Source organism: Rhyacophila brunnea, unplaced genomic scaffold (assembly GCF_057557595.1).
Source record: "Rhyacophila brunnea isolate RB1 unplaced genomic scaffold, BYU_Rbru_1.0 scaffold_2, whole genome shotgun sequence".
Lineage (NCBI taxonomy): Eukaryota > Metazoa > Arthropoda > Insecta > Trichoptera > Rhyacophilidae > Rhyacophila > Rhyacophila brunnea.
In genome coordinates, this window is record NW_028232859.1 from 38,370,394 (window position 1) to 38,387,452 (window position 17,059).

Sequence of the window (17,059 nt, forward strand, 5' to 3'; positions counted from 1 at the left end):
CAGTGTGATTTTCTACAGTAGTGTTCCCCAAGTGGTCTCCACGGAACCCTAGGGTTAAGGGTATTCCGTGTATCTTAGTGTTTTAATGATTAATTTAGTGAATAAATCCAGTCGATTTATTGAGTTGTCGGCACTTAGCATATTATAAAGCACTGATCGCGCCTCCTTTTGTGGTAACCAAGTAACATGCAACCCTCGCCATAAAAAGTCATTTTGTAAGTCAGGAAACACACTTAAATTAATTACTTATAAAATAAAATTCTACGCGTGAATTATCATTTAATTATATCAATCATCATATCACATCAAATTACATCACACAACCACATATTTTTAAATGTTAATAATCATTAAGGAAAATAGCACCACGTGCGACTTTTTTTTTACTATTAGAGAATTTTTTTTGTGTGAATTTTTCACTTAACTGGTCGACCCGCCACTAAGCCAGGGCCCTAGGCTAGAGTCCTGTCAGCCCCCTTTGTGTGGGCCATGCTATACATACATGGATTCATACCAGATCGATCTCATGGAAATCAGATTTGGGTGCGGGATGTTAATGTTTTGTCGATTTTGCGCCCCGAATGGGATAAGACATACATTCCATATAGAATAGATAGACTATAATTGTATTCGAATTCTTATTAAGAGGTCTCTGTTTAAAAGTACCTACCGCTTTCGTCTTAAAAGGGTTGGTACTTAGGGTCATCTCGATTCGTAACCTCATTATGGACTCATAGTCTCATACTATATTCAGCCAATGTATTTATTAGGTGTAATTTATATGCAAGTGCTTTGAATTGCCATTGTGTCATATAATATATTACATGTAATATAATTGAAATACCTACCGCACTACAAGTGGTTAGTAATCGTTTGGATTGAATAATGACGTCAAATCACAAAATAGTTTAATGTGCTGAGTACAAATAATAAATTGATTATGATTATTGATTACAAACATTACAACAGGCAGTTCACACCTACTTGTATTTTTTGAACAGTAAATAATGATTTGCATAAATAAATAATATTATTTGCTTCAAAAACTTCTTAGTTCAAACTTTAGTTAAGAGCCTGTAGACTTTTTTATTACTCGATAAGTACCTACCTTTAAAAAAAAACATCTCTTCATTTTTATTGATATTGTTTACTGTAAATCGTACGAGGAAGGTCATTTAAGAACTGATAATGATAAAACAAAATGGTAATTTTATTTTTGTACTAACGTATTAATATTATTGACATATTGAATAATTGTGACGTTCTATTTTGGATTATTTTGATCATTATAACAAGCAAAAGCTTGGTGAGTCACCCTCCTTTGTATGCCGGTGTGTCCGATAATTTGTACGAAAACACTAAACTTGTACTTGTATTGTGAGTGCCATGATAAATTATTGCAGAAGAGCATTCAAGTCGAATGAAATTTTCAGCAATCGACACTTTGCCAATGAGTTAATTTGTTCATTTTTTTTTTAAATAAAACGTTATGTAAGTACGACATTTATTAAAATAATTGAACATCAATTCGAAACAAATAATATTTAATAATAATTAATTATGGCTTAACTTTCAGCCATTTTGAATGTTTTTGTTAAGTACATTATATTTAATATAATTATTCTTATTAAAAGTTGTGTAAATTTAGTTCATCAGTAAGAACGAAACAGTATTTATTATCAATTAATATTTAATTCGGATTAATATCAATTTTTTATTTGATCTAAGTGGAACACCATTGTTGTCAAACCAATGTCGTAAGTATTTTAAATAAAAGCTAGTTACTTATTGATTAATAATGTACACTGTACAGGATCGCCAAACAGAGCAGTTGACATACTAATATGAAAAATCCATACAGTTTGGGTGCTTTTCGCTGTCATTTATAAATCAGCCGATTGGCGTAGCTACTCGTATCTCTTCACAAGAATATCCAAGACATTGGGGTCCAGCTCGACAAGGCTAATAAATCACAGACCAATAGTTTGGAATAAAGTTATAATATTATACTGTTCACAAAAATATAGATTAACAATAAATCGCACGGAAATCGGAAAAAAAAGTTGAAAGGAAAGCTGAAAAACGCTCACGACATACAGAAAAAATTAGTTAGCAGGAAAATTTGTAAGAGCTTTGAAATGTTTCGACTTTGATTTTGGAAGGCCTTTTTAAACAGTTTCATAGGGGTCTAATATTTTTAGTCACGCCACTGAATCCATCTGATGATAATGGTTTAGCATACAGCGCTTTTCGGTTTTCGCGTACAGTTTTCCCGTCCATACACATGGGCTTCCCGATACAAACCGGTTTCCGCAGGTAAGCTTGTCGTAAAGCATGGCGTAAGCGTCTAGCAGGCGCTTATAGTCAGGTCTCAGGACTGAATTGCTAATTATTATCAATGATAGTGGTAGTTATTGATTATCTCCGAATGCAATGCGGTAACTTGTACGTAGTAAATGAAGATTTTCGATTGCATATTTCGCATAAGAACATCTTTATAATCGGCCTGGGAATCGGATTATTTTTCCTCGTTTGTAGAAAATGAAAACCGTAGTTTTCCGGCCCATTTTCCGCAAGAATATATTGGAATAAGTAATACCTACCACTTTATCATTATTTTTAATTAAACTCATTTAATCTGTTCAAACTGACAGTGTCCATGTTTTCCAAGTATATTTTTAATGTTCAGAAGTTGTGTTTTTATAAAATAATTTTTATCTGTTTACAAATTGCCACCGCTTGTATACGAATCTTTTTCCACTTATATTGACTATGTACCATCGTACTTTTTATGATGTATGGAACAGCAACTGTGCGTAACCGTCGTATTTACTTGCGGCCGTGGTAGGTACCGATATAAGTGCAGTGTAATAGTTTATTTAAAGTGCAAAATGAATATGTCATCGATAGCCATAGTGGTCTGCATGTTTAATGATGATATCACCATCCGCAATGCGGGCGCGATCCCACGCGAAATGATTATTTTGTTGCTAAAAGGACCCAACAGGTCATTGTTGATTTATGCTGAGACAGTGATGAATAAATTGGTCAGCCGGGCTATAAAGAAATGCACAAATTAATGCAATCTAATTGTACTAGACCATACTATGATTTCGTAGTTCTCGGTGACCTCGTGAACACTTCCGTATTGAATATTTACCAAAGTCATTGAATACAGTAAAGTTATCTAATAATAATACACTGAAATCGGTATTATCAATAATAATTGTTTTTATTTCTGCACGCAGAAGTGATACGATAGAAATGTGAAAACCAGTTGCCCTGGACCAAAGTTTTGAAGCCGGGTCATTAACTATTTAAAATATCATATTCATTGACACGTGCTTAAATTTATCACATATTTCTCCACACTCGCGAGCCGCATGCGGCTCTTTGCGGCTCTTCAAACATAAACTCCAATTTCACGTCATCTCAAGTAGCCTGCTAACTTTATGAGATAAAGCCGCCGAACAAACTTAGACTTGTACGGCATACTCCATGGCCCCCACAAGGGGGGTCTGACAGGGCTCTAGCTAGGGGCCCGGCGAGGCGAGTTCACCAGATAAGTGAGATAAACACACATCACAAATTTCCGACTGCTTCCTTCAATAATGCTATTATTTAATAGTATGTGGTTGTACGATAAAAAAAGTAATTGTCTGTCGATACTCGGCAACTCCATGATTCAAATGGCTGTATTAAAATAAGCAAAAAAACATTAAGTATACACATTAATTTTACCGCATACACCATTTGGAAAACGCTACTGTAGAGCGTCATACCTCCTTTATCTTTAGCGATAGGTAGGGGGGCCGGTTCAGGATGTGGGGGTCATGGCATACTCTCTACCACTATTTACTCTACCTACTTGCGTGCGCACACGTGTTGCTGAAATGGGTAGCGAGTACCTAGATTTACTTCTGCACAATAAGATTTGCTAAATTGTTCCTACGCGAAAAAACATTAAACATCAGGAATTGGAAGAAGACATATGGCTACAAAAATTACATTTCATGGTCGACATTGCTTCATATCCTAAAACATCGCATATATATTATTTGAAGAAGAAGAGTACTTTGGAAATAAACTAAAAGTTATCATCGAAGATATAGAGACAGGTGAATTACTTCACTTCAAGAATTTAAAACAGTATCGTGGCGAAAAAAGCACTTGTTTTGATGCAATTTATTTCAGCAGCGTATTAAGAAAAATGAAAAACAAACAAATAAGACTACCTACAGTTGATTTTATCGTACGTCCTTTTAAAATAAATGTCAATGAACTTAACTTGACACCGTTTGACACAGATGCTGGTTCACTCCACATACAGTTAATAGATTTAAAAAGCAAGGAACTGTGGAGTAACAAATTCACATATCTGACCAGCCCCCTGGAAGAACTCGAAAGAGAGAAATCCAATTTGATTTCTCAGCACGTCAAGTGGACAGCTATAAAACAACTGCCTAAAATAGAAACAATAATATTTGATACGTACCTACATGGGAATAGTTTACCTGAAACATATTATGACGCGTTAAAAAACTAGCTTTTGGTATTCTCACAATATTTGCCTCTATATGTACCTATATATGCGAACAAACATTCTCATCTATGAACCAAATAAAAAAAAACTTAGAAGCAGAATAACGAATGACAACTTAAAATCATGTATTCAATTAAAAATAAGTAGATATTTGCCAGATATAACAAAGCTATCAAAAGCGATGCATGGACGCCGTTCTAATTATTTTTTAAATAAAAAATCTTGATTCCCCCCCCCCCTAAAAAACCATATACATATGTATATTACATATATATGCGGCTCTCTGGTACCTTTGTTATCCTGTTTCATTAACAATTTGGCTCTTCTCACTTGACAAACTGCCGACCCCTGGTAAGCCAGTTCCGTGTTCCTGGTGATGACGATCGTCGATCAATCATTGATAGATTGGTCGCTGAACACTTATGTACCTACCATATCGACTAATGAACACATATATGGATATTAGGTAAAATATGACATAGGTAGGTACAGATAATAATTTATTTATTTTCACAAAACCGCTGCATTTATATAAAATTCGTTTGGAAAAATAATCTGAAGTTAGGCTTTGGCAGGATCCTTTCTCAAACCTTGCAAATGAAAATGTCCTCAATGATAGTAGGACCCTTTTTCTGATATTGTTAATAAAAATATTCTTAATTTTGACCATATATGATTTTGTATGACAAACATTAATAATAGTTCCGAGGACAGAACAAATAACATACCATAGACATAAAATATTTAACAAACAGTATCTGGTATTCCAAAGATACCTATAGAGCAGTAAAGTCTACAGGAGCAATATGGGAACGTAAATTGCATAAAATATTTCGTTATTTTTTAAAATCAACGGTGGTAATAATTCTTATTAGGCACTGATTTAAACCATTTTCGTAGAAAACGTGACATATTATTATGTATGAATATGAATTACATAAATAATTATTAAGTATTACGTCTCAAATAGAGGTTGTTGTTCTATTTTAGTAATATTGCATCAGGGATTACAAATTCATTATGCATTCCAGTAATTGACACACAAATCTAATTAGATAAGAGTACATACAATGCAAAAGTGAATCATAAAATTTACTAAAACAATAATATTATTATATAAAATTTCTCTACATGAATTTTATTTGCGATTCCTTTGTGCCGTCCGCCGCAATGATCTGTTTTGATTAAAGTTGTAAAACATAAACAAATAAATTTCATAAAAATGATTTTAGTACGTATAACCGCCAGAGTTTATACATACATAAATAATAAGCTTAATGATAATATCACTGCTAATATTAGGTAACTAATCTATCATTATTTAATTTTTTGCGTTTACTATGAAGTTTTTATGTACCTACCCATTACACATATACACGCTATACTTCCGTTTATTGAGGTTTTTATTATTTTTAGGTAAAAATCTAGTTCAGAGCAATAACGTGTACCTACCTACCTACGTGAATAATGTTTTCCATCCGCGGCAGAATACAAAAATATACTATATAATATATATAAAAATATACATATTATGTAGGTTCATTTTGTATCATAACGTACGAGTATTATTAAATGTTTGTATAGAAATGTCGTAAACAGTTTGTTTGTATAGTATAGAAGGGATGGCAAATAGGATTTGATCGGCGTGCTAAAACAAGCCGATTTTACCACGTTTTTATTAGCTCGTATTCTTGTTTGTCCGGTACAGATTTTTTCTTGTGTGTCCAATACAATTTTTTTCTTGTTTGTCCAAGATTTGTATTGGACGATTGAAGATTTTTAACTAACTTCCCGACTAGCTAGACATTTGAAACTTTTAGAATATATCAGAACACGGCGACAATGCATTCTTTTAATACATTTGGCCATCTTTAAGCAGAATTGCATTCATTTTCAGTTAATTCTGGTTTGTATGTTTCGGGAAAAAAATGTTAAAAGTAATATTTACTACTCACTATTATTAGTTGCTGGGGTCCTAGCAACTAAATTATTAATATAAACGTGCGTTACTATGGAAATCAATACGAAATGTCAAAATGATATTTCAGTATTTCTATCAAGTACAAAAAAAGTATTTATTAATAGGTACATAGAATTGTCAAGTTTATATGATTCAACAGAAAACTTATAAGCGTGGTATATAAAAGGTTATTTTTATCTTGTAATTATTTTTTTAATTCGTGGCGCGTGCCATTTCTTTTTAGGTGTACAAAAAAGATTAATCTAAATTTCTAAATCACATTTATTGAATACTTATATAAAAAAATGATACACATAAAATGGAAGAATATAAGGAAATAACAACATTTAATAACACACAAATTTTTGCTTGAGATTTTTTGTTTCATGTTATTTGCAAGACTTTTTGTGTATATCAGGCTGATACCTATGTCATTGAGTGCAAATTAATGCATGCTGCTGAATCTTCCTTTGTCAACCTAGTCTTTGAATGGCCGTGATTGTAGAAAAAATACTTTCACATGAGTACGTGGAAGAAAAAATGGTCAATAACGAGATTGCTAGTTTTTTAACAGATGTAAAAGTATCAGGCATGCTTTTCCATGTATTATTACTTATAGGTATAAAATATTATAAAAATAAAAGGAATTTGTTTTTTAGCGTGCCGTCGAAAACTTTTAGCGTGCCACGTATTTACCATTGCTGGTATAGAATATAGATTATAGAGTAGACCAAGGGTTCCCAACCGGTCGATCGATAAAATAAAATTTATCTAAATGTACCTACATGGGTAGGATATTTTCTAAATTTTGTTGACACACATTTTTCAATAACCTCAGTTAAATTAACTTGCTTAGCTAAATCATTTTTGATTGACATTTTTTTAAATCAAAAAGCAATTGATTTTAATTGTCTATGTATCAAAACAGGCACGTGTTTCCCATCAGCAAAAATTAGAGTAGGTACCTATGTATGAATGGCAATAAATCACAGAGATGAAACAAAAATTTGGTATGATGATAATGAAATGTGTATAATAAAATAATAGTAGGGTGGACAAAACAAAATACAACAATTATTTTCTCCTTAAGCCCGGGCCCCCAGGCTAGAGCCCGACCGCCTTCCTCTGTGGGGCCCTGGGCTATGGACTATCATTATCCTTAACTCATATCATGTTAAAGATAATCCTGAAATAACTAGTACACCGAAACCGTCGTTAGGCATGAGAGCTGTACTTTTATAACGCTATCTTTAAATTATTTTTTGAATATCACCATATTTATTTATATATTTAACATTTTTTTTTTCAGAATAGAACGATATTACGATAACCCAACTTCGTACAACCGAGAGTTTGATAGACCATCGTTATTTTTACATTCCCGGCATCCACCTCGATATCGAAATAGCCAGCATCGAAGAAGTTACGACATTGATGACCCACGATCACCATACAGCCACGGAGGTCCAGCCATCATCGCAGTTCCCGAATCCAGAACCATTTACAAGTCTGCCGTAGATCCGTCCGACATGTATAAGAATAGAGAATCCTTGAATGTCACTGAGAGGGAACGAAAGCAATTTTACGCGAAATCAACGAAGGACAGATATCCTGGAATGGGTTTCGCTAAGCCAAAGTACAGAGACAATATAAGATTGCACAATTTGCCGCCCTATTATAATAATCGTGATGGAAGGACAGCTGACACTCAAACTACGACTACGGCGAATTACGATAATCATGGAGACGAGAGATGGAGATCCTCACTACTTGACCAAAATGCATTTGACGTGCAATACTCGCATTCAGGTAATGTATTCACTTTAAATAAAGTTAAAGTTAAATGCAATTTTACCAAATAAGTAGACGAAATCGCTAATACGGTAATGGAGAAAAAATGCATTAAGTAGATGACATAATAATATATAATTTTACTAACCAGCCTATACGTACATCTCGCATGGCATTCATCGCATCAGTCATGCTCGCCTTTCATTCTCTTGAAGCTCGTAGGTCACTTCTGCTCTTAAAGCATTTTTCCCTGCTCTCACGTGGTATCATTTTCAATCCCGATATTCTAGAGAATATTCTAGAAAATTTAAAGTTTTATGCACCTGTCAATTAAATGCGTGGTCGCAGCCATGACCTATGTTGGGTGAAAGCTGTTTCCTCATGTCAGGCTCACCAGGCACCAATAGCGAGGCTGTGCGGTTGTTCAATGCACTCCCTAGATATGTAGATATTTTTGGCGATCCATTATATATTCTCTTTTTTAAATTCTATTTTATTGTTTAATTTGTACTTTTTGAATCATTGTTGTTTTTTTTAATTTTATTTCTTTTGTGTAAAACTATTTTTGCTTTCTTTTTTTCTTCCACTTTGTTTTTTCTGATTTTCCGAACTGATTACTTGTAATTTTTATTCTAAATGTCATGTTGTGAACGTCCTGAATTAATAATTTGTTATGTACTCAACGTGTCTTTTTCAAATAAATAAAATATAAAAAATCTCTGCATACATTAGTAAATCGTGTGCAAAATAAATTTAAAACGACGAAAGAAAATGTAACTGTAAGTAAAATGATTTAGGAAGGCCTACATTCAGCAGCGAATAGATGAGGTGATCCTCGTGAAAATATATCACTACACTTTTCAATGAGGGCTCTTAAATTAATTATTTGAATAATAAAAAATACCATATACCTACCTACCTACATAATATTTCCAGACCGCCATAGTAAGTTTTATACCTACAGCATCAGATCAGTATGCGAATAGGTAGAATAAGTATTGGGTATGTAAGTACCTACGTGTACAGAGTGTAGTAACAGATTTTTTGTTCTTACGAGAAATGGACGTTACCCACTTGCTCAACATAATATTATGTTATGTTATGTATAGACAGCATTACAACATTATTATGCTCAATATATTAAATGTTGGACTTCGTCATGCGTACTTCCTGGGTCTTATTGGATGTTACGGTATTGAAACTTTTGTTTAATTCTTTAGTTCGAAGCAGCCTAGAGAGTGGGTCTATTATTTGGGCACCGCATCAGTTGAAGTATGGCCTTACGGTAGAGAGGGTTCAGAAGAAATTCTTGAGACTCCTTTACTTCAGTTTGCATGGATACTATCCGTGGCTTTATCCAAGTGACTTTCTCTTATGTACCTACCTATGCTTACATAATGCAGTCTGCAATTTGGAAGAGATCTTTATTTAGCTACGAGTATTTTAATAAAATAAATAGAGCAACACATAATTTGTTGCATGTAACGTACAACGTTACAGTATTTTTTTCGACTTATACGAGGTATAAATGAGAACTCTGCCATTATGGGCAGTGTTGACCTGTGTGTCCCTGATAACTATCTTAGAAATAGGGAGCATCAGTTGTTTATTCTCCCAAGGTGCAGAACCAACCTGCCGCTGGAAATGCCAATTGGGAGGGCGATAACTATGTTCAACCAAATCCACTTGCGTGAGGTGAGTTTAGATGGACGCTATTTTATAAATTCTTAAAATAGGGTCTCCTTAGCAAACTCGGTGTAGGTACTTCTTTGAACTTCTGTAGATGTATAATTATATATTCACTGCTTTTGTATGTTTATATTATGTTCTCTTTTTATATTTACATTTTTATCCCTCTTATTACTTTTATTTTTCTTTCTTCTTTATAATAATGTTTCATGTCATGTTGTGAACGTCTTAAACTTATAATTTGTAATGTCCACAATATGTTAAAAAATATAAATAAATAAATTGAAAATTGAAAAAAAAATAGGTCCACACTCTGGACCCAAACACAAATTGAAAAACAATACTCGTATGTGTATTTGCCAGTCCCAGGATTCGAATCTGGGAGCCACGACGTTACAGGCCGACGCTTGAGCCGCTCGGCCATCGGCTTTTCATTATAGTCAATCCCAAATGAATTACGTAGATTATAATACTATGGTCATCACGTTATGTAGAGGAATAGTAATTTATTGATAAATGCATATCATTGTGAGTTTGATTACCAATCGTCCCGCACAGTCTGCCTCTGAATTAAATACTAGTATTATACACATTAATCTTTTAGACTTTAGTTTAAATGAATAACATACATCTGTGAAAAGATAATCATATTTTCCTTGTGGAAATATTAACCGTTACCATTTTTCAGGCCATTCGATTCACATGCGCAATGGCAAAACTAGTCTACTGCAACTGAACATTGATTAGTATTTTCTTTATACAAATATATATACATATTAATATATTATTAAAACTGTTTACAAACATTTGTACAAGAACACTTAAAATGTTTTGATTAAACATTCGTGTTTTTTTGTAATCCACCGCGACTGAAATACATGTGCAAAAATACTGACAAAAAGTTTCATCGAAAATAGAGACGGTCTCGTGGAGTGTGGTTTGTTCTGCAAGCGCACACCGAAAGATGGTGTATTTCGAAAAAATATCTATAATAATATATTTTTATTGACTTTTCCTGGTGGATTATCCATACCCAGACACACCAATTACGGATGCACATCTACGACATCAACGACAACCACAAGTCGGTTTATAGAATGCGCTTGGTCTAGCGGTCATAATTATCAGGATTGTTAGGGTTCATTTGTGTCGTCCGCACTTGCGTCGTCTTTTAGAGATGTCACGTCAGAAAATTAAAGCAAACATTGGGTGCCTCAGATTCATGAATGCCACGAGTCACCCACTGATACAGGACTTCTGTGTGCTAGAATGCCGAGAGGAGTGGGGCCAACCCATTGAGAAGGCAGTTTGATAGCCAAATCATCTGGGTCACATTCCTCAGTCGTGATGCCCTGATGAAGAGGAAGAAAAAGATCTTCCGTTCACTTAAATAATTTGTATTTTTTCCGTTCCTGGGATTGGGGGGTGTTCACCCCCACGTGTCAGTTTTAGTTCCAGAAACGACCGCGGTGACGTGTTCCTATGTCTCGATATAGAGCCGCAGTCTATATTACGATATTTGAAAATATAACATACATAATCAGTGATGTCCCGTGGGGGAAGGCAGATTGAGCGTCGCTTATGGGCGGCAGTTACTCAAAGGGCGGCAAATCGAGTAAAATCATTTGGAATATATAGAAATAGCTACCTACCTTAACTTAGTAATAGCGTAAATATCTTTCCATAAAAAAAGACAGCTCACTGGTTTTGTCGGTTTCGCGATATCTAGTTTACTTCCGTCCCCATTCGACGTCTTTGGTGACCAGAAACGATACGACGTGCAGATTTGCGAATAATTAGTCTGATATTTTGTTAGTAATGTGAATACGTGTATTAATTAAGGCTCTAAGTACCAAAAAGTAGTATTGCCTGTAGTTACAAAATACCGAGTCATTGCAGTAAAATTTCATGAAGCAGACCTTTTGAAAAATGTGGTTTTACAGTGTGAAGCAATCACGGCAGCTTCTATAATTTTGGGTATTAAGAACTCGCAAGTGTCAAGACACCATCATCAGCCATTTTATATTGAATGATGTTGACCACTGTAGTGCTATTTACACCATTATAAATAAAACAGGCCAACGGACTTACAACGTCGACAGGTTTAAATATTTTGCTGTATTTTTTTGACTTGCTTGAGGCACTTAGACCATAGTTGAAGTTATTGGCGTTAGTATGTAGAACACTTTTCTAAAAAAATGTCAGTTTTTTTGTTTCTGGTACTTAGCGCCTTAATTCATGTATCCATACAACATATTTCTTAGGTATTGGACTCATGAAAGGATGATAAAAATAATGTATACAAAATATGGGGGCACTTTAGCGCTGCCCAGGGGCGGCATTTTATCTAGGGACGTCACTGTACATAATACATGTATGGTAGGTACTTTTCAGGTGTAGTAAAAATGATAAGTACATATGGGTTTGTTTTCATTTCGATACATAGACTCGGTATGAAATCAGTTAGTTTGAAAAAACAGCGGAATATTATCGTGTATTTCTGAGAAACGAGAAAAAGTGTATTATTTTTAAAAGCGAAGATAAATGAGTTTGGCAGGGTTTGCGATGAAAAAGCATTTATCTTTTAGTTTACGTATAGGTAAGGAGGAACCGTCACGGTAAACTATTCGGAGATTATGTACTCCCACACTAGTTGTAGAAAGTTTTAATCGGTGATTTAGAATAATAATGTATTCGTTTAATCGAAAATAGTAATTTAACTTGTACTCCATTATATGGCATGACGTGACACCATGGCCCCACAAGGGGGGGGGGGGCTGGCAGGGCTCTAGCCTGGGTGCCCGGGGTCAGGTGGGGCCCGGCGTGTCGAGTCAACCAGATAAGTGAGGTAAGCACACATCACGAATTTTCTCTAATAGTAAAAAAGTCGACTGCGGCGCTATTTTCCTTCAATAATGTTATTTAAAATTATGTGGTTGTACGATACAATTTTTAATTGTGTATCGATACTCGACAACTCCATAATTCAAATGGATGTTTTAAAATATACCTACATAAAAACCACTAAATATACACATTAATTTTACCGCGTACACCATTTGGAAAACGCTACTGTAGAGCGTCACACTGCCTTTATCCTTAACGATAGGTAGGGGGTCCGCTTCAGGATATGGGGGCCATGTGTGACACATTCTCCAAAGACGAAGTATAAGAACACCCCCACCCCTACACAGTGTTGTACTAAATAAAATTGTGCCCCCAACTCAAAAGCATTTTCTTCAATGATATGTCAATGTTAATGTACCCTCAGAAAACTATGAATTTAACCGCAATCAGTAAAATTTTAAATACATTTTCTCATAATTACTTTGATTAATTAATCGCTTCTTTCACTTGTTTGCATTCAGTTTATTGGGTAGGTACCTATTTATTTACGTATTATTTAATTTTTCCCTAATTGATTTTTTGCAAACTATTCAACTAATATACTAATCTATATTGGTACTAAATTGGTAATAGAGTAAAATGTATAAATTTTCTCTCCTTTTCCTCTACAAACGGAGTAGTCCCCCAATGCAGTCGGTGATTACGAGGATTGCTTGTAAACTATTTTTTCAGTACCTATGATGAAGTTAGGTATAGAAGAGAGAAAAAGAAGAGCACCTTTAGATCAGATTCATAAAATGATTGTAAGGACGTGTGTATTAGTGTATTTAAAAACCTCGCCATCGGAATTCGAAATCTTGCCCCCCCTTGTAAAGTGGTCACCTTATGCCAGTGTTGCCATATTTTTCTATGCTGATTATAGTACAAAGGCGTAAAAATTATAGTATTTCCAAAAAATATATAGTACAGGAACATTTTTCGTCTTGAATCCTTTAAAATTATAGTATTTTGGTATATTTGGCGTAAAATTATAGTATTTTACATTTTTCGCGAAATCAATACTATAGTATTGTACTATAATTATAGTACGGTTGGCATCACTGCCTTATGCATTAGTAAAATTTAATATCTGTAACTCAGAGGCAGACGGATGCAAGTGCACAATACCCAATTGTTCAGGAAAGCCAAAAAACATTTTTTTTTTTAAACAATACTCCAATAATAGGAATAACTTCCAAGTAAATATACATAGAATCTTCATTATTTTTTGTATTCTAATTCAATTAAAGTACTTCTGGAATATGTAAGAAAGAAATAAATATAATACAATTTTATATCTAAAAAAAATAAAATAAAAAACGTAGTGTGGATTTACATCCTTCTGCCTCTAAAGTTATTTTGTTAATGTGGATTTGTATCTTATTTACCTAGCCAAAATGAAAAAAATTATAGGTATAAATATTACAAAGCAAAACACATTTTTTTTTTTTTATTATGTCATCATCATCATCATCAGCCTGAATCTATTCACTGCTGGATGAAGGCCTCGCTAATCTCTAAGCTGATTCCACTTCTCTCGTTACTGTGCGTTGCGTTGCCAAGTACTTCCGCAGAATTTTATCATTTCATCGATCCAGCGGCCTCTAGGTCTACCTTGCGGACGTTTTGTACCTCTTGGATACCACTGGATGACTAAATTTGTCCAACGATTGTCTCTTCTACGAGCTATGATCCATTTGAGACTTTTAATGAACTCTATTACACCACAAACCCTTGTCTGCTTCCTTATTCACTCATTCCTCTTTTTCCTTTTTTCCTTTCGCGTTATGCCCAGCATGCACCTCTCCAATCACGTTGTGCTTCTCTAAGTTTCTGGATCTCTCTTTTACTTAGGGTCAATGTTTCACACGCATGTGATTAAGGGAAGCACACACTGGTTGAACACTTTGCGCTTTAGGCACAGTGGGAGGTCATTTTTGAAGAAATTATTCAGGCGGAAAAAGCACTCCAGCCTAGCTTTACTCTGCGAACAATTTCATCAAATATACATCCATCTATAGACACTTGTTGTGCCAGATAGATGTAGTTTTTCGACTGTTCGAGCTGAATGCCATTGATGAGGATCTCTTTTTGGCCCGCAAAGCAGTTGAACATGACTTTCTTCTTTGATAAATTTATTTTCAAGCCTACTTTGTTTCTTACTTCAGCGAGCTCCTGCATTCTGCTTTGGAGGTATTCTGAGTCTTGCAAACTACTATGTATTGTCATCGGCAAAGCGCAGATGACTCACGTATTCTCCATTTATGGGGACCGTTGTCATTCCAGTCAAGTTGCCTGAATAAGTCTTCAATCGTAGCTGTTAATAGTTTAAGTGAGATTGTATCACCTTGTCGGACTCCTTTGCTGATAGGAAATGCGCGATGGTTTATGGAGATGTTGTTGCGCTACTATATATATTATTGAAAATATTTATATAGCGCCCGGGGATTCCTTGATTTCTGAGTGCATCAAGTATTGAAAATTTCTTTATGGAATCGAACGCTTTCTTATAGTCTATAAAACCCATGGATAGCGGCAGCTTGTATTCCTGTTACCGGTCTGATTTCTCTGATGACTTGGATATGGCCCATAGTGCTGTATCCTCCTCTAAAGCTTGTTATCCTGGCTGGTTCTCGTCTAGTACATATTGCAGACGGTTTGAGAGAATTTTATCTTAGTGGATTATTGGATTTGCATCTTTCTGCTTCTAAGGTAGGTATGGCATTTGCATCTTTATGATATTATGCCTATCTTTTTATTATAGCAACTAGGACTTTCATCTCTCTGCCTCTAATAAATAAAGCCTTCAGCATGACGATTCTTAAAAAAACTCATTTTCCCCAAAAACGGAGTTTCATCCGTCTGCCTCTGAGGTACATATATATTGTGTCATTCTTTCAATCGATACAGGATGTCAGTGTTTAATTGTTCTCCCCTTCCCACATCCTGAAAAATCAATTGGGTTATTATAGTTATCGACCTTTTAACAAATTGATATTTTTCTTTTTTATATTATGTTTAAAAACGACGAAAATCCTATTTATTAACAATGTAACAAATTTCAGCACCATCATCGTCTCGCTCACAACCCTCAGTTTGCGTGAACTGTCCTTCTGAGCGCACAGCTGTTGCAGCGCGAGGCAAAGAGAGAGCTATCTTGCTAACGCCGGGTCTGACCGATTGCAGAGGAGGACCTGCCCCCCCAGGAGTCACCTTTAGCGCGCTCTACGGGCCTAAGATTGGTTCACTCGTAGGAGAAGGAAGCCATGTCGTTCTCGGCAACATCGTCAGAGGAAATGAAGTAAATGTCGTAATATTATTTTTTGTTTACAAAACATTAAAATTACATTTTTGCAAACATCTACACATTACGACATTCTTACAAATTACATTTTCCCCGCTAGGGATTTCTCTCCAGTATCGCAGAATTCTCTCTATCACGAGCCGGGATTGATGGATATTGTACAATTTTAAGTAACACAATACCTATGTATTAAATTTCGATTTCATTTTTAATCCAACCTACATACCGATGTACCTATCTACGTCATACTATAAAAGTTATTTTTCCTATTGAGTAGGTACCGTAGGAAGAAGTTTTGTGTTTGAAAAAGCCAACCCGTAATATTGACAAAATAAATTTATAGTTTAGATCAGTGGTGCACAACCTATTTGAAAAAAAGGCCAATTTATCCATTTTCTAATTTTTCCCGGGCCGCAGTGGGTAAAACGTGTTAAAAATAATGATAATATCATTATTATATTATAATATATTATACTAGTAAGTGTAATATACTATATTATAGGTAGGTACTAGGCGAAGCATACGTTTTATTATTTTAAATTTAATAGTTACATATTGGTGATTGAAGTGCTTATTATTTTGGGCCGCAACAAAATGCCATTCTGGGCCGCGGTTAGTGATGCACTGCTTTTGATGAAAGCAAAGACAAACATGAATCTTTTTTATTTGACAGCAGTGCGGCAATGGTTGTTTTCAAAGTACCTACATAGGTTTAGTTGTAATTTTTTTATCATGTCCGATCCTAAGACGATCATAATATGGGCCTACACAGAGTGGGTGTTTGTATTAACAGATTTTGTTTTTACAAGAAATGGATGTTAGCCACTTGCTCAACCTATTGGGTCCATACTCTGACTCCAAACACATATTGAAAAACAATATGTAC

General features: G+C 34.7%; 1 protein-coding gene across 1 annotated transcript in view; it reads left to right on the forward strand.

Annotated features, from left to right (window-relative positions):
• The window catches only part of LOC147072286 (uncharacterized), a 76,388-nt gene that overhangs the window by 56,686 nt on the left and 2,643 nt on the right, over nt 1-17,059 (forward strand). Inside the window, exons 3-4 of the mRNA XM_085947781.1 lie at nt 7,813-8,312; nt 15,935-16,170. Coding sequence (XP_085803907.1) covers nt 7,813-8,312; nt 15,935-16,170 — 736 coding nt within the window. The remainder of the gene's footprint in view (nt 1-7,812; nt 8,313-15,934; nt 16,171-17,059) is intronic.